At 36.6% G+C, this 21,799-nt stretch overlaps 1 protein-coding gene across 1 annotated transcript in view; it reads left to right on the top strand.

Annotated features, from left to right (window-relative positions):
- LOC149286002 (titin-like) overlaps window positions 1–21,799 on the top strand; it is a 200,452-nt gene that overhangs the window by 52,110 nt on the left and 126,543 nt on the right. The window contains exons 44-58 of the mRNA XM_089494688.1: window positions 4,157–4,438; window positions 5,469–5,747; window positions 5,843–6,124; window positions 6,335–6,613; window positions 6,713–7,000; window positions 12,106–12,384; window positions 17,185–17,463; window positions 17,812–18,090; window positions 18,296–18,583; window positions 18,679–18,966; window positions 19,582–19,872; window positions 20,134–20,421; window positions 20,596–20,688; window positions 20,774–21,056; window positions 21,440–21,623. Of these exons, the coding sequence (XP_089350814.1) occupies window positions 4,157–4,438; window positions 5,469–5,747; window positions 5,843–6,124; window positions 6,335–6,613; window positions 6,713–7,000; window positions 12,106–12,384; window positions 17,185–17,463; window positions 17,812–18,090; window positions 18,296–18,583; window positions 18,679–18,966; window positions 19,582–19,872; window positions 20,134–20,421; window positions 20,596–20,688; window positions 20,774–21,056; window positions 21,440–21,623 (3,962 nt within the window). The remainder of the gene's footprint in view (window positions 1–4,156; window positions 4,439–5,468; window positions 5,748–5,842; window positions 6,125–6,334; window positions 6,614–6,712; window positions 7,001–12,105; window positions 12,385–17,184; window positions 17,464–17,811; window positions 18,091–18,295; window positions 18,584–18,678; window positions 18,967–19,581; window positions 19,873–20,133; window positions 20,422–20,595; window positions 20,689–20,773; window positions 21,057–21,439; window positions 21,624–21,799) is intronic.

The following is a 21,799-nucleotide window of genomic DNA, read 5'->3' as shown; positions in this document are numbered from 1 at the left end:
CATTTTTCCAAGACACTCTGCTCAGCCTTACTATTTTAAGATTTGATTCCATGGATGTTGGTGAATATCAGTGCAGGGTTTTTAATGATGTTGGAAGCTGCCTTTGTAGTTCTCTTGTGACCTTAAAAGGTTAGTGAAACAAAAAAAAAATATGCTTTTCAAATCTAGAAATGAAGCTGTAAATGTAATATTCACTAATAATTAATCTTTCTGTTAGAACCTCCTACGTTTATACGGAAGCTCGAAAACCTTAGTTCACTCATAGGAGGAATGGTTGCATTCCAATGTGCGGTTAAAGGGTCTCACCCCATCACTATGTCCTGGTGGAAAGACAATGACGAGGTCATGGAGGATGAAAACATCAAAGCAATCTTTAAAAACAACGTAGCTACACTACACATAGCTTCTGTTAAGAGCAACCTTGGTGGAAAATATACTTGTGAGGCCAAAAATGATGCAGGAGTCCAAAGATGTTCTGCTATTTTGGCAGTAAAAGGTTTGTCGTTTTTCTTCCTTTGTAATAGATTTAGATAAATACGCTTAGAAGTAAAGATCACGTTCTAAATTTCCTTGTTCCCCATTTATAACAGAGCCTGCTACGATCATTGACAAAGCAGTATCTATCGATGTAACAGAAGGTGACCCAGCCACTTTGCAGTGTAAATTTTCTGGAACAAAAGAAATCACAGCGAAATGGTTCAAAGACGGAAAAGAGTTAAAATTTGGCCCAAAATATAAAATCAGCTTTACAGAGAATGTTTCTGTCTTGAAAATCTTTTCAACAGACAAGAGTGATAGTGGGGAATATGCATTTGAGGTTGAGAATGATGTTGGCAGAAGCACCTGTAGTGCATCTGTTAATGTTCTAGGTTAGTATTGATATTCTTTTTAAGGATTCTCCATTTTTCTTAATAAATATGTCTAAAATTAACATAACGGTGTTAGTTAACACAGTGTTTCTTCCTTTCTGTGTTAATCAGATCTCATTATACCACCTTCATTTACAAAGAAACTGAAGAAAATGGACAGCGTCAAGGGATCTTTTGTCAATCTTGAATGCATAGTTTCTGGCTCCCATCCTATAACTGTTAAGTGGTTAAAGGATGAAATAGAGATATTGCCCAGTGGAAAGTACAAATATTCTTTCCATGATAATATTGCATTTATGGAAATTAATGACCTAGAAGGTTCAGACAGCGGAACCTACACTTGTTCTGCCTCAAATAAAGCAGGAAAGAACCAGACCAGTGGATATTTAACAGTTAAAGGTTTGCATTTTTATATAATCTCTTACAAATTTAAACCTTGTTGTGAGAAACTTAGATTTAAGTGTAACTTTATTTTCCATTCTGAACATTTTAGAACCGCCATACTTTATCGAGAAGCCTCAGCCACAAGATGCTCTTCCAGGTTCTAGGGTCCAGTTTAAAGCTGTCATGAATGGCAGCACTCCAATGGTAATCAAGTGGTTTAAAGATAGCAAGGAACTTCTTTCAGGGGCAAATCGTTCCGTTTGGAAAGATGAATCCTCAAGTACCCTTGAGCTGATATCAGCAAAGGTGGCTGATTCAGGAACTTATACTGTGCAGATCACTAATGATGTTGGTGCAACAAGTTGTAAGGCCACACTCTTCGTAAAAGGTGGGGATTTTAGTTTTATATTTAAAACTGCTATTAGGCTCACCTAAATAGTTCTGGTGCTTATATATTATTGAACTTTTTTTATATTTAGAGCCCCCACGGTTTGTAAAGAAACCAAGCCCATTCTTGATGTTAAGAAAGGAAGAATCAACAAGTTTCCAGTGTCAAATAGCTGGCACACCTGAGATCAAAGTCACTTGGTACCATGATGGAAATGATATTACAGCGAGTGACAGATATAGTATTTCGTTTAGCAATGGCATTGCTACCCTTGACATTGACAATTCTGATATTGATGATACTGGTATATATGTCTGCGAAGCCACCAATGAGGCAGGCAGTGAGAGCTGCAGTATTGATGTTAAAGTAAAAGGTTTGTTTACTTTATAACCATTTTAGTATTTTTACTAAATGGTGCCTTGTATTATATAAATAAACCTTTAAATTTTTTTTCTAATTTGTAGAAGCCCCCACTTTTAAGTCAGTGTTTGAACCGATAGAAGTAGTGAAAGGTTCCGACGTGAAACTGTTTTGCGAAGTTCTTGGAACTCCACCTTATGAAGTCACCTTTATGAAGAACAAAAAAGAGATCCGTAGTAGTAAAAAGTATTCATTAGTTCAAAAGGAATCGGTATTTGAACTTCACATTTACAAGTGTGATTTTTCCGATGCTGGTGAATACCAGTGCACTATTTCAAATGAAGCAGGAGGCTGTTCTTGTACTGCTTCAGTTCATTTAAAAGGTTAGTTACAGCTAAATCTTATTTTTATAGAAAAATAAATAATAACGTAGATAGAGATTATTTCTTACATATTTAAATCACTTCTCCCCTTGTATAGAACCACCATCCTTTGTTCAGAAGATTGAAAATGTAACTACTGTTCTTGGAAGTTCTGCTGTTTTCCAATGTGCAGTAGTGGGTTCTGAACCACTAACAGTGGCATGGATAAAGGGAGACAAAGTTTTGGAACAAGATGACAACACCCATATTACCTTTGATAACAATATTGCCACTTTATATATAAAATCTGTTGAAATGGACCACCCTGGTAGATACACATGTCAGGCTTCCAACGAATCAGGAACTGAAAAGTGCTTTGCTTTACTCATAGCACAAGGTTCGTGAGCACTTTTTTTGTTTAACATAAACATATTTTTAAAACATTATATATAGGAAGTATTTTAAATTTAATAAAATATTCATTTCTCTTACACCAGAACCAGCCCAAATCATAGAAAAACCTAAGTCAGTAGATGTGACTGAGAGAGATCCTGTAACTTTGGAATGTACTGTTGCTGGCACTCCAGAACTTATGGTGAGGTGGTTTAAAGATGGCAGACAAATCATGCCAAGCAGATATTATACCTTAGGTTTTGAGGATAATGTCTCAAGCTTGAGGATCCATTCTGTGAGCAAGGAGGATAGTGGAGAATATACATTTAAGGTTGAAAATGACTTTGGAATCAGTACTTGCAACGCTTTTGTGACAGTCCTAGGTTAGTAACATTCTCTTTACTTCTTACTGCTTATTGAGATGCAAAGAAGAAGCTTCAGGAATAACTGGCTACTCTTTTCTCTTTGCTCATTTGTTTTTGTTGGACAGATCAAGCAATTCCTCCATCTTTTACCAAAAAGTTAACAAAAATGGCTAAAGTTCTTGGATCTTCTATTCAAATGGAATGTAAGGTTTCTGGCTCACTTCCCATAAACGCATATTGGTTTAAAGATGGCAGCGAAATTTTCCTCAGTGCAAAACATAAACTTGTTTGCCATGAAAACACAGTGTCGCTGACAATATCTAATTTAGATTTATCTGATAATGGAAATTACAAGTGCAAAGTAGCGAACGTGGCAGGAAGTGCTGAATGCAGCGCCATCTTGACAGTGAAAGGTTTGAAAATCTTTATATTTCTTACTTAACCTTTTGCATTCTTCTTTGTGTTCTTTAAAGTTTTAACAAAAAATGAAAATAGCAGGCTATACCTGCCACTATTACTAATAAGTAAGAACAATGATTTTTTAGTCTTGTTAAAATACTCTTTCTTCAACGCCGCAGAACCCCCAAGCTTCATCGTGAAACCTGAAAGCCAAAAGGCAATACCAGACTCTTTGGTGGATTTTAAGGTTGAAGTGAAAGGAACACGACCATTCTCAATCAAATGGTTTAAAGAAGAAGTGGAACTCTTTTCTGGCGCTAAATGTTTTTTGGGAATGGAAGGGAATGTGGGCTTCTTAAATCTGTTCACAGTCGATGGCTCAAGCAGTGGACGGTACACATGCCAAGTTACCAATGATGTTGGTAGCGACTCTTGTTCCACAATGTTGCTTGTAACAGGTGCGGAGGTTCTCCAGTCTTTGTGTTTGTTTGTATTCTATCTTATGTCAAACTATTATTTACATTCTTACACATCTTAATGACTTCTGCATCAAGACGTGACTTAGTATAAACTGTATAACTATTAACAAATATGTTTCCCCCTCTTTTTTTCTTTCACTTTCTTTTGGTTTCATAGAACCACCCAAGTTTATCAAGAAGTTAGACTCAACTAAAATTGTGAAGGTTGGTGACTCTGCCCGTTGTGAGTGCAAAATAAGTGGCTCTCCAGAAATCAAAATCACCTGGTACAAAAATGACCGCGAGATTAAAACCAATGAAAAGTACAGCATGTCATTCATTGATTACATACCAGTTCTGGAGATAAACAACCTAAGCATTGAAGACAGTGGAGATTATACATGTGAAGCAAGCAACGATGCAGGCAGTGCAAGCAGCAGCATCAAGGTTTTAGCTAAAGGTCAGAAATCACCCTCAGTTGCTAATGGTTTGTGCTTATTAACAGAACACTGTGATCCTTAATGAAACACACACTATTTTGTGTGTGCTCTAAAAAAAACAGTGTAGTGTATACTCATGCTCTGTGCATGTAAAAAAGGGAGTTACTCTAACTTCAAACGTACAAAATAAATTAATTAATGTAGAATTATGTAGCCAGTAGACATATAGGAGCCAACCTACCTTTTCTGTTATCTAGTAGATGTGAGTAGAATGCATTAGTAACATTTTAGAATGGTGCTTAATATTTTAGTACCATATTAGTTTTTTTTTCCATTTCCTGCGCATATGGAGCAAATGTTTTACAAACTACATTCACTAGTCATTTGCCCAAATACTAAAACATACACTATAGCAGTAGGAACCAAAAGGACCCTGTATGAATTGTGTCGGTATCTTAGCTGAATAATGCCAAATAAAAAAGTTGTTTAAATGATATGCGATCCGATCAAAAATGGTAAAAGAAGAATTGTCTCTTATGAGGCACAATTATTTTGTCTGAACACACACACATGGAATGGGCTCATATACTATTTAATATATAGTCTAAACATCTATTATTAGTCTGAATACAGTGTTAGTTTATAATACATACATATATATAATTACTGTGGACGCCATTTTTCCATGAAACTATGGAACGGCATTTACAAGTGTGAAGATAAGATAGGTTGGCTCATATGCTGTAGCTTTCTACTAGGATTAATTCACTTGAACAGATTTGTAAATATGAAATTATGAACAATCAACAATCTGGCATATTTATAGGAAGCTATTCTATTTCACTATGAAAACTATCCTCTAGTTAAATTCTGCTGAAATATAGCTCAACAGAAATTAAGAAAACAGGAAAATCCATAAACCCTTGATCATAATCTAATATTATTTTAGACAAATTAAATTACCCTTTAAAGAAAATATGCCATTTACTGTGTACAATACATTACTTGTCTAACCAGTTCATCTTACGTTCACTTATGTTCTCTTTGTAGAACCCCCTGTGTTTAGCAGGAAACCAAGTCCAACAGAAATCCTAAAAGGTGTTGATGTTAGTCTTGAATGTGAACTTATCGGCACACCGCCATTTGAAGTCACATGGTTTAAAGATAGGAGACAAATCCGCAGTAGCAAAAAGTACAAACTTACTTCTAAAAACCATCTTGCTTGTGTTCACATTCTTAATATGGAGGCGCCTGACATTGGAGACTATCATTGTAAAGCTTCTAATGATGTGGGAAGTGACACTTGCATTTGTACAATACAATTAAAAGGTAATTCTTTAAATATTCTTAGAAGATGTAGACAATATGTTCACAAACCTTCTTTAAACTTATATTTTAATATATTTTGCATTTTTTTTGCTCAGAGCCACCAAGGTTTGTGAAGAAATTTGAGAGTATTACTATAATTACTGGTAACCCTCTTGAACTTCAAGCAGTCATAGAAGGTTCACAGCCAATTTCAGTCATTTGGCTAAAAGACAAAGAAGAAGTCATCAGAGAAACTGAAAATATTAAGATTTCATACACTGAAAACCTTGCAACTCTGCAAATCAGAAAGGCAGACATTACTAATGCTGGAAAATACATATGCCAGATTAAAAACGATTCCGGAGCGAGGGAGTGCATAGCCAACGTCTCTGTTCTAGGTAATAAAAAAACAACTATGAAAAGCAAATAGTCTCCAAAACCTCTTCCTATCCAAATAGTCCCCACCAAAACTCTTTCTATCCAGCCTTTGAGTGCTCGATTGGATGAGTAACACATTTTGCCTTTTTAAGCAACACGTTTCTCAAACTCCTAGCACTCAAGGTTGTCCAAGCTCATTACAGAAACTTATTATGTTTGTTTTATTTCAGAACCAGCAACAATAGTAGAAAAACCAGAGCCTGTTAGAGTTACAGCAGGAGATGTGTGCACAGTTGAGTGCATTGTGGCAGGAACACCCGAACTTTCCGCCAGTTGGTTTAAAGACGGAAAAGAACTGATCAGTAACCAAAAATATAAAATCAGTCTCATTAATAAAGTAGCATCCATTAAAATTCTGTCTGCAGAAAAAAGTGATAGTGGAGAATACACTTTTGAGGTGAAAAACAACGTTGGAAAAAACAACTGCACTGCAACAGTTGAAGTCCTTGGTTAGTTAATTTATCTTTTGGCTTTTAGGAAGATAATGATAATTTTTTTTAATGTAGTTTCAGAAAATTGATTTTTATTTCCTACCTTTTGCCAAATAGATCGAATCATTCCTCCTTCCTTTACCAAAAAGTTGAAGGAGACCACTGGTGCATTGGGCTCTTCTGTGGTTATGGAATGCAAAATTACCGGTTCAGCACCTATGTCTGTTTCATGGCTTCACAATGGAAGAGAAATCTTCAGTGGGGACAAATATGAAATTAGCTTTACTGATAGCCTCTGTGTTGTGAAAATGAACTACTTGGAATCTTCTGATACTGGTCGCTACACTTGTGTGGCATCTAATGTAGCGGGTACTGATGAATGCAGTGCAACCATGATTGTACAAGGTCAGTAACACAACTAGATGACTTGATCAGTTATATCGCCTCGAATTTATCTTATTACACTTTGTACACCTCTTGATGAGTTTCTTTTATTTTCTTCTTATCTTTAAATTTGAAATTGCTTTAATTAAATAACAGGACTCTTACTTAAACAAGGCAAAACAACCTCTATTACTTACCAATAAGTGCACTAATAATTTTTATTATTACTCTTTGAATGCATCTTCAGAGCCGCCATCATTTATTGAGAAACCTGAACCAATTGAAGCACTTCCTGGAATGAATGCATCCTTTAAAGCTGTTATTAAGGGAACACCACCTTTTAAGGTCCACTGGTTTAAAGGGAGCAGCGAACTTGTCCCTGGTATTACTTGTGACATAAGCCTAAAAGATTCCACTGCAATCTTGGAATTATATGAGCTGGATACATCCCACAGTGGGGAATACACCTGTGTGGTGTCTAATGATGCAGGAAAGGATTCATGCACTACACATCTGTTTGTAAAAGGTATCTTTCCATTGTAGGGGGAAAAAAAGGTCTACTTGCATGCCAATTGTCACAATTGCTGCTAACTCTGTACCTTCTTAAATCAGAACCCGCTGCTTTTGTGAAGAAAATAAAAGATTATAGCATAGAAACGGGAAAGCCTATTATTTTGGAAAGCACATACATTGGAACTCCTCCAATCTACGTTACCTGGGAAAGGAATGGTGTAGAAATTGTGCAAACTGAAAAATGCAACATAACAACAACAGAAAAGTCTTGCATCCTGGAAATCTTAAGTAGCACCAAAGAGGATGATGGTGAATATACTTGCCGGGTGGAAAATGAGGCTGGGCAGGACGCCTGTCAAGCCTTTGTGACAATATTAGGTGTGTTCTTCTGGTATTTTCTCTCTAAAACAAAACATTCTTGGCTTGGGTATGGAACATTTTAGTTATTGTTATGTTCTTTTACTAGAACCACCTTACTTTATCACAAACGTAGAAGATTTGGAGGCCACTGTTGGAGATTCAGCATCTCTTCAATGCCGTATTGGAGGAACCCCAGAAATTGAAGTGTCTTGGTACAAGGGAGATACCAAAATTAGATCAACTCCGGGATATAAAGTGTACTTTTCCAACAATGTAGCTACACTTGCTTTCAGCAAGTTGGATAAAAATGACACTGCAGAATATGTCTGCAAAGCAGAAAATTCTGTGGGATCAGCTACTTCAAAAGCAGTGCTTACTGTCCAAGGTGATTTCTTTCTGTCATGTATCTTTTAGCATGTAGTTTTAAGTCAAGAAAAAAGGTCTATAGCAGAAAGGGTGCACTTGTCTTATGTACTTCTTGTCTTGCAGACCGCCTTCTTCCACCTTCATTTGCAAGGAAAATGAAGGATATAGAGGAAACTATTGGACTTCCAGTGAAATTTGATTGTCGTATAAATGGGTCAGAACCCATTGAGGTTTCTTGGTATAAAGATGGTGTACCTTTAACAGAGGATGACAATGTAAAAATAGCTTTTATAAATAATGTAGCTTCTCTTCGCATTCTGGCCGCAGAGATGGGTCATGCTGGCCAGTATTCTTGTACCGCTTCTAATGCTGTTGGAACAGCTTCATCTGTTGCTAAACTGACCGTATCAGGTTTGTATGCTTTCAATAATAAATCATCTTCTTTTTAAGTTCCAGTGAGAGTACTGGCACATAGTCATACAACACTGTTCTTTGCTATTCATTTTAATCTATAGAACCCAAGACGCCACCAATCTTTGATAAAAGAGCAGTACCTGTTGGTGCTGTTCTTGGAGAGCATGCAGATTTTGAATGCCACATTTCTGGAACACATCCTATTAAGGTGACATGGGCCAAAGATAACAAAGAAATCAAAACAGGAGGAAATTATAAGATCACATATATTGGTAATACTGCTCATCTCAGAATTCTTAAAGTAGCAAAAGGAGATTCAGGCCTATACACATGCCTGGCTGAGAACGATGTTGGAAAAGAATCTTGTTCAGCAGAGCTGAGCGTAAAAGGTATTGTGAAGTTTATTGCAATGCTTTGCTTGCAAGAAAAGCTGTGTATCTTTGTTTACTTGCATAACTACAAATGGTAGCTTGTTCAGCTGCTTGCTTGAAATGGCTCATACTGCAAACAATCTGCATACAGCAAAGGCCTTCTTTTTCTGATCTTTGTCTTTTATATGTTATGTCTGCATTGTATATATTTTTTCTATGTTTTGGAGAGAATGATAAATGCTGTTATTTCCGAAAAAAAGGTATATTAACACTAATCGTCAATTCATACATGCAAGACTCAATAGATGTTACACAAAAATAGTACACTGAAACGTCGACAGTAAGTACAACACACATAGTATGAGCGAATGACAGTATCCCTTAGTACATTATATTATATGCTTAACTTACTTGTCCAGGCATTCATTTTTTTCTTCTGCTTCCATAGAACCTCCAAAGTTTGTGAAGAAGTTAGAACCTTCACGCATTGTAAAACTTGGTGGCTCTTCACAGCTTGAATGCAAAATTAGTGGATCACCAGAAATAAGAGTCGTGTGGTACAAAAACGACACTGAACTGCAACAAAGTGCAAAATACAGCTTATCCTTTACTGATTCTGTGGCGATGCTGGAAATTAATGATTTCTGCAGTGAAGACAGTGGAGATTATACCTGTGAAGCTCATAATGAGGCAGGCAGTGCAAGCTGCAGTACTGTCATCACAGTAAAAGGTTTAATGTCACTTTCTCCTTCTTCTTAATATCTTAATATTTTATACAGCTGAGTTTTTGTCTACGGACCTGTGTTACAATTAGTAGTAATTAAGTAGTTGTTGTTGTGCTGCTTCCAAAATTGTATATACTAATGACTGAGACGTCACTTTACATAGTATAGTTAGTACAAGGTATTGTTTAAGCATATGGCACAAGGTTGATTTGCTAACCTTTTTTTACCATCTGTCCAAAAAAATACATATTTTTTAAGTGTATGGTGTATTAAGTATTCCATACTAAAATAAGAAGGATGTAGAGGACAGGATTGCCCGTTTTCCCCAAGATTATTCATGGGGAAATGCCAATAACAGCAAGCTGAGTAAGCAAATAAGCAGGAAGGTAAATGTAAAAGGCCTACGTGGCTCATAATCATGCTAAAATGTTAATTAAACTATTCTACTCTCTTTGCTTCTAAGTTCTGTTTCATCATAAATATTTGGGTAGTGCTTTGTCAAACTAGAATAGGAATTTTCCTTTTTTTACATAAATTACAATATTCTTTTTCTTTATCTTCATAGAACCACCTATTTTTGTTAGAAAACCTTCTCCAGTTGAGGTTTTAAAAGGAGTCGATGTAAGTTTTGAGTGTGAACTTGTGGGAACCCCACCATTTGAAGTTGCATGGTTCAAAGATAGGAGACAAATCAGAAGCAGCAAAAAGTTCAAGGTTACTTCCAAGGACACACTTGCTACAGTCCATGTCTTAAATGTAGAACCGGCAGATATTGGGGAATATCAGTGCAAGGCAGTCAATGAAGTTGGCAGTGATCACTGTGTTTGTTCTATCAAGTTCAAAGGTTTGTATATTATCTTAAAAAAACAACTTTCTTTTTTAACGCTAATAATAGTTTATATTGTCAATCATGGGACCACGTTTTCTTCAATAGAGCCCCCAAGATTCACCAAGAAACTAAGTGACACAACATGCCTTATTGGTGAAGAAACAGAATTACAGGCAACAACAGAAGGCTCTCAACCAATATCAGTGACCTGGCTCAAGGACAAAGGGGAAATCATTAGAGAGAGTGAAAATATTAGAATATCTTACGCTAACAATCTTGCAACTTTACATATTGCCAGCACAGATTCATCAAGTGCTGGAAAATACACCTGCCAGGCCAAAAATGAAGTGGGAACAAGAGACTGTGCGGCTATTCTATCCTTAATAGGTTTGTAAAAAACGCCAATGTGCCCCACTATCAGTATGATTTTAAAGATGTAAAATCTTTAACCTTAATCTTTTGCAAACTGCTGAATTTTATATCTTAACCTTTGAGAGTAAATATCTTTCAAAGTAGATATTATTATAAAATTGCAGAATTGTGTAGTTGAAATATTACTAAATTTCAATTTTAAGTAGTATTTCTAATGACTACAGTCTCAGGGATGACATTTATAGAAAATAAATGTGTCTATGCTTTGGTGAGTTTTATGTTTTCTTTATTAGAAAGATTTCTGTAAACTATTAGGCATATTTTCATGGAAACTATTTTACGAGGGCATCTTCAAATTTCATTTCAGAACCAGCACGCATTGTAGAGAGACCTGAGCCTACAAGAGTTACAGCTGGTGACACCTGCTCCTTAGAATGTACTGTTGCTGGCTCACCAGAACTTGTCACTAAGTGGTACAAAGATGGCCGAGAGCTGAGGAGTGACAATAAGCACTCAATAAGCTTCTTTAACAAGACCTCAACTCTTAAAATTCTCTCTGCTGAAAAGGGAGACAGTGGTGCTTACACCTTTGAGGTGATGAATGATGTTGGCGAGAGCAGCTGTACTGTCTCCGTTGATGTTCTTGGTTAGTTTTTTTTTTATAAACTATACACTTTTTTGGGGTTGTTTCTCCAGGCTTAATATATGGGAAATATTTGAGTTTCTTACTCTATATCTTGTGCATTCACAGATCGGGTAATTCCACCATCTTTCACAAGAAGACTCAAAGATACCAACAGTGTGCTAGGATCATCTACTCAGTTGGAATGCAAAGTGTCTGGGTCTCTTCCCATATCTGTGTCTTGGTATCAAAGTGGAAACAGGATAGAAAGCAGTGATAAACATGAAATTAGCTTTTCAGATAATGTCTGCTCTTTAACTGTGAAAGCTCTGGAATCTACAGACATCGGAAACTATACCTGTCAAGCATCTAACATAGCAGGAACAGATGAATGCAGTGCAACTCTGACCGTTCAAGGTCAGTAAAATAAAAAGCTTCTTAGTTTACAGGGTCTTCATATGAAAGAACAGTGTTACGTAGCAAATCCTTTGATATAATTCCATATATTGTACATGCAATATCCTCATTTTTTTATTTTATTTACCTGTGTATAGAACCACCATCTTTTATGAAGAAGCCTGATCCTCAGGAAGTCTTGCCTGGCTCTAATGTGACCTTTACATGTGTGATCAAAGGAACGCCACCATACAAAGTGAACTGGTTTAGAGGCAATAGTGAATTACTTCCTGGAGCAAACTGTAACATCTCTTTGAAAAACTCATTTGCCGCTTTGGAATTATACAATGTAGATACTTTACAGAGTGGAGACTATACTTGCTTAATAAGTAATGATGCTGGTAAAGATTCATGTACAACACATCTCTTTGTTAAAGGTTAGTCTTGATAAAAAAAAAAATAATACGTTTTTTTCTTGTTGCTGACAAGATCATATTTCTATATTGATATATTATTTTGCTATTATTCTGTAGCTCCAGCAACCTTTGTAAAGAAACTTAACGATTCTTATGTGGAATCTGGAAAACCCATAACCCTGGAGTGCACCTATGTTGGTTCTCCTACCATTTTTGTTACATGGAAGAAGAATGGCAGAGAGATAAGCCAATCTGACAGCTGTAGCATAACCACGACAGAAAAATCTTGCATTTTGGAAATATTTAGTGCCACACATGAAGATGACGGAGAGTATTCTTGTCACGTTGCTAATGAGGCTGGGCAGGATACGTGCAATGCTTTATTATCCATTCTAGGTCTGTACCTTTATTTGTGAATTACAGTTGCATCTTATATTTTTTTATGAAGTGATACTCTTAATCTTAATAATGTGATGATAATGGTGATAATCTTAATTTGTCCCTTAGAACCACCATATTTTGTTGCACCACTGGAACCTGTGGAGGTTACAATTGGGGAATCTACATCTTTGCAATGCCAGGTTGGAGGAACTCCAGAAATAAAAATTTCTTGGTATAAAGGAGATACAAAACTTAGGTCAACTCCTGCCTACAAAATGTATCTCAAAAACAACATTGCCACTTTACTTTTTAGTCAAGTGGATAAAAATGACAGTGGTGAATACATCTGTAAAGCAGAAAATAGTGTTGGATCTGCTTCTTCCAGTACCCTCTTTACTGTACAAGGTGATTTTTTTCTTTCTTCCAATCCCAATTCATTTACAATCCAGGGGTTGCTGATTGGGGGAAAAAAGTTGTATTTGGTAAGTTCTTATGATTTCAAACTTACTTTTTTACAGAACGTAAAGTTGCACCTTCATTTGCAAGGAAAGTTAAGGATGTTCAGGAGACTCTTGGTTTATCTGTCACCTTTGACTGCCGTATCAATGGTTCTGAACCCATTGAGGTTTCTTGGTTTAAAGATGGTGTGCTTTTGAGAGATGACAGTAACGTGCAAACATCTTTTATAGACAATGTAGCCACTCTTCAGATTGTAAACACTAACGCTGGCCATATTGGTCAATATTCTTGCACTGCTACAAATCCTATGGGATCTGCATCTTCCAGTGCTAAGCTCGCACTCACAGGTTTGTTGAATTTTAAGCATGCTACATCTTTCTTATTGTATCAAGACCTATTGTGAAAATCTTTACTTTGAGAATTTTAGAGACATGCATATGTCATTTAAAAGCATTTCATTCTTGACTTCCAGAACCAAAATCACCTCCAGTTTTTGATATCAAATTCGAATCAACAAATGTCCCACTTGGAGAAGCTGCAAATTTTGAGTGTCACGTCACTGGAACACAACCAATTAAAGTTACCTGGGCAAAAGACAACAGAGAAATCCGTCCTGGTGGAAACTACAAGATGAGTTTTACTGACAACAAAGCTCATTTAAAGATAATAAAAGTTGGCAAAGTTGACGCTGGTACTTACACATGCTACGCTAGCAATGAAGTTGGAAAAGACTCATGTTCAGCTACTCTTGGTGTACAAGGTATTATAAATTGAACATCTAAAATATATATTCTTTTTTTTCAGTTTATTGTTTTTTTTCCCCATAACATTGTAACATGGTTTTTAACATTGTAATGCTTTTCTAATTTTTACAGAACCTCCACGGTTTGCCAAAAAGTTGGAACTTTCTAAAGTCATTAAGCAAGGAGATTCTGATAGGATTGACTGCAAAATAAGCGGCTCCCCTGAAATCAAAGTAGTATGGTTTAAAAATGACACTGAAATTCAACATGGAGGAAAATACTCCCTATCCTTTATCAATTCAGTAGCAGCACTTGAGATTGCAGATGCAAGTATTGAGGATAGTGGAGACTATACCTGTGAAGCTCACAATGATGCTGGAAGTGCAAGTTGCAGTACTTCATTGAAAGTGAAAGGTTAGAATGCATTCTATGCAACCACTTTTTATGTACTTCTTAAAGAGACAAATACTAAAGCCATATTCTTTTTTTAATATGGAATTAAAGCAAAAAGACTAATACAATATTGACCTTCATTACAGAAGCCCCAGTTTTCATCTCAAAACCAGAACCAGTGTTGACATTGAAAGGAGTTGATGTAACACTTAAGTGTGAGCTCAATGGAACTCCACCATTCGAAATATCGTGGTACAAAGACAGAAGGGAGATCAAAAGCAGCAAGAAATTCAAGATCATTACAGAGAATTACCTTGCCACCATTCACATTCTTAAAGTAGACTCTGGTGATATTGGTGAATATCAGTGCAAGGCAGTTAATGATGTTGGAAGCGATACCTGTCTATGCTCTATAAAGCTGAAAGGTTGGTTCAATGAAAAAGTCACGATATTAGCATAGATTGACGTATCAAGAAATTGCTTCAAATTATTTGCTTATCTACTGTTTTGCTTTTTTAACAGAACCCCCAAGATTTGTTAGAAAGCTTGACAATTTTACTGCTGTTATGGGAGACCCAGCAGAATTGCAAGCTGTAGTAGATGGAACCCAGCCTATTACTGTCACCTGGCTCAAAGATAAGGAAGACGTTATTAGAGAAAGTGAAAACATCCGTTTTTCATTTGTGGACAACGTTGCCACTCTTCGATTTGTAGCTGTGAAGCCAGAGAACACAGGAAAATACACTTGTCAGATCGCTAATGAGGCAGGATCACAGGAATGCTTTGCCAGTTTGTCAGTTTTAGGTAAGTGTCTTGATACGAAAATTACAAGGGGCAGCGTAAGGCAGGAGGTGGTTTCACTTGTGGGATATAAAGATTTTCTCAGTTATAAGGGTATAAGATATGGTCTTGCCCACCTGCTTGTTTCACTCTCTATATTCAGCCATTCCTGGCAGACTAGATGGGCTGAATAGTTCTGATCTGCTGTCAGATTTTATATTTTTGCTTGTTTCCTACTGCCCAAATCTCTTTAAGGAATATTTTCTACTTCTAGTTCTAATTTCTTCAATTATAGGGTTGGAAGTTCTTTTAGAGCTACATACTAATGTACCATCACATAGTCAGTGATGTATTCTGGCCAATGCCTAGGGTAGCAGGTCCAAGGAGGGGGGTGGTAGACTTTCGGCCATATAACACGTAGAGTCAGGCCCCCTGCAACTCCACTACTCAATGGGGTGGTTAAAAGTGCAACCACTCACACCATGGAGTGCTGTTCTGAGTCAGCACACTTCTCCATAGTTTTCTTACGTGCTGCTGGAAGTGGGACAGGAGATATGATGTCATATCCTGACGCCCAGAAATAAGCACAGCGGCAATGAGGGGGTAGCAGTATTAAGTAAAAGTTTATTAAGTAAAATATACATATCTTTTATCCTGCAGAACCAGCCATCATTGTCGATAAGCCACAGCTGACAAGGGTTACCGCTGGAGATTCTTGTACTTTGGAGTGCACTGTAGGTGGGACTCCAGAACTTATAACCACCTGGTTCAGGGAAGGTGTGGAACTGACAACAGATGAAAAATACAAGATTAGCTTCTTTGGCAAAGTTTCTACTCTGAAAATTCTTTCTTGTGGGAAAGCCGATAGTGGAGAATATTCATTTGAGGTGAAAAACAATGTTGGAAAGAGCAGCTGTACAGCCATCGTTGATGTTTTAGGTTTGTACTCATTATTTAACTTTATGTTTCTGAATAACATTTATTTAAAATTCATGTACTCGTGCATTGCCTCAACGATGACGTGAACCTTAATGAAGTTGCTTCTTATACTTCTCTAAATGATGCAAAACTTTAGACCAAAGAAATATAAACACATTTCAGCATGAAGCCTAAGTTTGCTACGTTTGGCAAATTACTTTGGCAGTCGAGCCAAATACTGGATAAACTTTACACATCGGAGCCCAAATACATAGATGTTATTTAACTTACATCTGTGAAAAGTTTTTTAGAATGCATATTTATGTAACCCGTTTGCTTTCTTTAGATCGTATTATCCCACCATCCTTTACAAGAACGCTGAAGGAAACGAATGGGCTTCTTGGGTCAACTATTTCAATGGAGTGCAAAGTGTCTGGATCGCCACCAATTGCTGTTTCCTGGTCTTTCAATGGCAGTGAAATTGTCAGCGGTGACAAATACCAAACTGCACTTACGGACAATACATGCTCTTTGTCAGTGAGCGACCTACTACCAGCTGATGCTGGCAAATACTCATGCCATGCCACCAACGTTGCTGGGTCAGATCAGTGCAGCGCCGTTTTATCTGTTAAAGGTTAGTTGCATTAAAACACTATTGACTTCATAAAAAAAGACTATGAAAAAGTTTATTTAAGCAAAAAAATATATTGTACATAACTTTTCTCACTGTTCACACTCTCAACTGTTTATGGTTTTTTTAGAACCACCGTCTTTTGTTGAAAAACCTGAACCGACTGAAGTTCTGCCTGGTGCAACTGTGACCTTTGCTAGCGTGATTCGAGGAACTCCACCATTTAAAGTGGCCTGGTACAAGGGTAGCAATGAACTCTTTCAAGGAAGAGACTGCAATATCACACTCACTGATTCATTGGCAGTTCTAGAGTTGTACAACGTCAATACAGCCCAAAGTGGTGATTACTTTTGCCATGTTAGTAATGATGCCGGGAAGGACTTATGTTCAACACATCTGTTTGTACAAGGTATATCCATAAAAACATTTGTGTTTTTTTGTTTATTCAATAAATAATAAATAATTCCAAATTGAAACATTTATAACATTTGCAAATCTGTTTTTTTTTTCTATTAGAACCGGCGGCATTTGTGAAGAAACTGAGTAATTACCAGACAGACACCGGAAAGCCGATCATCCTGGAATGCACATACACTGGAACGCCTCCAATATTTGTGACATGGAAAAAGAATGGTGTTGAGGTTTCTCAGTCTGAACGATGCAGCATAACGACGACAGACAAGTCTTGCATTCTGGAATATTCCAGCAGCACAAATGATGATGATGGTGTATACACTTGCCATGTAGAAAATGCAATCGGACATGATACTTGCCAAGCAACAGTATCAGTGTTAGGTGTGTGTGATTTAATGCCTCTTTGTTTACTCATTTATATTTTAGGCCTAGATTGCATTCCCAGGCACCTTTAGGCCCAAACTCTCACAGTCTTTGGATTTTAATGACATTCAGCTGGCCAATAGACAATAAAGAGGGGCAGCATGGTGAAATGGACAAAGTCTGTCCAGAGAAAGAGTGAGACTATCCAAGCCCACTTGTCTCCTCCTTAACACCCCTTCAGCATTATTGCTTTAAACTAGTATCTAGTCTGCTTTTTTGGAAATGAAAACATTATCCACCAACATTATTTTGTATTTTGTTACTTTGTATTTGACGTGTTACTGATTGTGATCTTATGTCTGTTAGAACCCCCATACTTCTTGACACCTTTGGAACCAGTTGAGGTCACGGCAGGAGATTCAGCTTCGTTGCAATGCCAGATTCAGGGCACTCCAGAACTCAAAGTCTCGTGGTACAAGGGTGACACCAAACTGAGAGCAACTGATACTTGCAAAATGCTGTTTAAGAATAATGTTGCTACACTTATTTTCACTCAAGTGGACTTGGGTGATTCTGGCGAGTATATATGCAAAGCTGAAAATCTTGTTGGAGAGGCATCTTCCATGACACTTCTTACTGTAAAAGGTAAGGTTGAAAAAACAATTCAACCAAATTTGTCTTTAATATGCAAGAGCCAGTAATTATTTTTGGTACGCTATAGCTTAGTTTGAAGCTGCAAGTTTATATTTGCTTCTGCTTTAACCCAACGGCCTGATGCAATCTAATTACATTGTGCAGCGTATAAAATGTTTTAGACATTCCTTACAGCATCATGCTTGTCTTTCTGCAGAACGAATAATTGCACCTTCATTTGCAAGAAAGGTGAAGGACATTCAAGAAACAGTGGGCTTGTCGGTCTCTTTTGAATGTCAAATAGTTGGGTCAGAGCCCATTGAGGTTTCTTGGTATAAAGATGGTGTTCTTTTAAGAGATGACAATAATATTCAAACATCTTATATAGATAAAACAGCCACTCTTCAAATCTTGCAAACCGATAGACGTCATGCAGGGCAGTATACCTGCACAGCTTCCAATTTTGTTGGAACTGCCTCTTCTAATGCCAAACTCATACTTACAGGTTTGTTTCGCTGTCTATATATAATATCCAGTAGTATCCTTAAATAATATTTGAAATGGTGACATTACAATTTTATTATTTTCATCCCGCTTTAGAGGGAAAAAATCCACCATTCTTTGATGTCAAACCTTCACCAGTTGATGTCCCTGTGGGAGACTCTGCAGAGTTTGAGTGCCATATTACAGGAACACAACCTATTATCTTGACCTGGACAAAGGACAATAAAGAGATCAAATCTGGAGGAAACTATACAATTACACAACAGGAAAACACAACTCGACTTACTATTTTGAAGACTGGCCAAGGAGATTCTGGACAATACACATGCTCTGCCAGTAATGATGTTGGAAGGGATTCTTGCATTGTTAAACTTAATGTACAAGGTATGGACTTTTGAGGATCATCAATTCTAAAACACAGAGACTGAGCACAAAACGATAATGCCAAATTTAATATCATACATTAATATTTTATTTGACCTTGTAACTCACACAAGGGCTGCCTATTTAGTATGTAATTTTAAAATATTATTAAATGACAAGGTCTTAATTCATCAGTCATTTTATATATATATATATATATATATATATATATATATATATATATATATATATATATATATATATATATATATATATATACTACCATGAGAATAAGATTTCAGGACAAACAAACCAACTTTATTTACATGAAAGTTATCTCTGCAAAGGTGAATCTGATATAAGTAAAGTATATTTATACACATAACCTAAAACAATGATTCTGGTACCTATAGAAAAAGAAATATGCATTAAAACATATATATATATATATATATACATTATATATAGCTTTTATACATTTAATACTTTCTGTATTTTAATTTGTACTTTCATTTTATGTATATGTAATTACAATTTTAAGCTATAAAAAGGAATTATTATATACCAACATTTAGTTAAGGTCATTTGCCACTAGTGGTAACACTCTAGACTCACAACTACCTTCATTTTTCTCAGAACGAAAAATACCTCCATCCTTCACAAAGAAACTTTCTGAAACAGTTGAAGAGACAGAAGGCAACTCTTTCAAACTTGAAGGTCGTGTTGCCGGTTCTCAGCCACTGATTGTTTCATGGCTCCTGAATAACCAGGAGGTTCGGCAGACACCAAACACTGAAATCTCATTCAAAAACAATGTGGTGCTTCTTCACGTTAAGAAATCTAGCCCGACTGATGCTGGTCTGTATACCTGCAGAGTGTCCAATGATGCTGGAAGTGCTCTCTGTACATCTTCAGTACTTATTAAAGGTATGTATTGAGATTAAAACAGTAGTTAAGTCAATAGTACGTCTGACTCCATTCACTAATGGACTAAATGTCCCTTTAACTAATGAGAAAACCCCTTATGATTTAGAGCCAACAATTGACAGATGTCCCAACCAGTGGCTAGTATCTCAATGACTATATATGTAATATTAGAACAAAGACAGATTTATTTATAAAATTCTCCACATGGCCTATTTTTGTATTGTATTATATTGGCACTTATTCTGCTTGTATCTGTTTTAGAACCTAAGAAGCCGCCAGTGTTTGATGTGCCCCTAGAACCAGTGACGGTTACAGAAGGAGATGGTTTGCATCTTAGCTGTCATGTGGAGGGATCACAGCCAATAAGGATCCAGTGGTTGAAGGCTGGACGAGAAATCAAATCATCCAACACCTGCAGTATCACTTTCGTTAGAGGAACAGCCTCAATGGAGCTAAAAGCTTCCGCTAAGACAGACGCTGGTGATTATGTGTGCAAAGCTACCAATGCTGCAGGCAGTGTGTCTTGCACATCTAAAGTTACTGTCAAAGGTAAGAAAAAAGTTTTAGAATTAATTTGTACTCCCAGTTACTTGACACTAGTAGTTCTAGTAGTTTTAAGCCCAATCTAGTTGTGGCATCATAACAAAAAAACAGTTTTATGTCATTTTTTGGTTCATTGTATGGCAACTGAGGAAAAATATGAATTTCTTTTTTTTTCCCCAGAAAAAGCCGCAGCTGTTGCACCAGTAAAGAAAGCACCCATTGAAGGAAAGCTCTTCTTTGTTTCCGAGCCATCCAGCGTTAAAGTGGCTGAAAGTAAGGATGTTTCCAATAGCATTAAGACTGTTTGCTTGCTTCCCCATTATTCCTTGCATAAATCATTGATTTTGTTTTTCTACAGAGGGAACAGCCACATTTATTGCTAAAGTTGGTGGTGATCCAATTCCAAATGTGAAATGGATGAAGGGAAAATGGAGACAAATCAACCATGGTGGTCGAATTGTTGTCCAACAGAAAGGGGCTGAAGCCAAACTCGAAATTAAGGACATTACCAAGACCGACTCTGGCCAGTACAGATGTGTTGCCTTTAACAAGCATGGTGAAATCGAATGCAGCACTAGCTTAGAAGTTGAAGAAAAGAAACTGGAGTCTGTTGAGGGTGATCTTAGAGCAAAACTTAAAAAGTAAGTCATACTGGGCAATTGGAATGAAAAAAAAATGTTTGCCATTGCACTAATATTACCACTATACAAAATAATTCTGGGAATCACCCAATGTTTTATTCATAATTATAACTAATTAGAATTAGAACTGTGAAGACGCAATTGTATTTTTTTTTAAAGATGCAAGCAACTCTTTTATATATTTTTCGAGACTACCATATTTTATTATTACTATTTTCTCAAAATTTCATTTTATAACCCTACTTCCAAACTGTTAATAACACATAAACTATGAGCTTTTTCAGTGCATTGCTTCTTTATTATATGAGAACAGAAGGCTCTGCTCATAGTAGTATGACCAATACATAGATCGTCTAACGCCTTAATGTCTAACTACCATTTAGGACTCCAACAAGGAAGAAGGAAGAAGAAGAGGAGAAAGCTATTGACATAATTGAACTTCTGAAAAATGTTGATCCCAAAGAGTATGAGAAATACGCTCGTATGTATGGAATAACCGATTTCCGGGGCCTGCTCCAAGCCTTTGAGCTGCTGAAAGCCAGCAGAGAGGAGGAAAGTCACAGAATGGTAGGTATTTTTCTGCTGTATGTATAGATAATCATTTAATCTGATTTAAAAGTGACAAAACACACACACATATATATACATACATATATGTGTAACTGATTCACATTTAACACTTTGGCCCTTTCTTTTTTAGACTTTGAAAATCCAAATTACAATCCATTGCAAGTGACTGCACA

This window comes from Sceloporus occidentalis, unplaced genomic scaffold (assembly GCF_023333645.1).
Source record: "Sceloporus occidentalis isolate IW3139 unplaced genomic scaffold, rSceOcc1.0.p SCAF_74, whole genome shotgun sequence".
NCBI classification, from domain to species: domain Eukaryota; kingdom Metazoa; phylum Chordata; class Lepidosauria; order Squamata; family Phrynosomatidae; genus Sceloporus; species Sceloporus occidentalis.
Note: the sequence above shows the minus strand (reverse complement) of the source record. Positions and strands in the feature narration are given on the sequence as shown.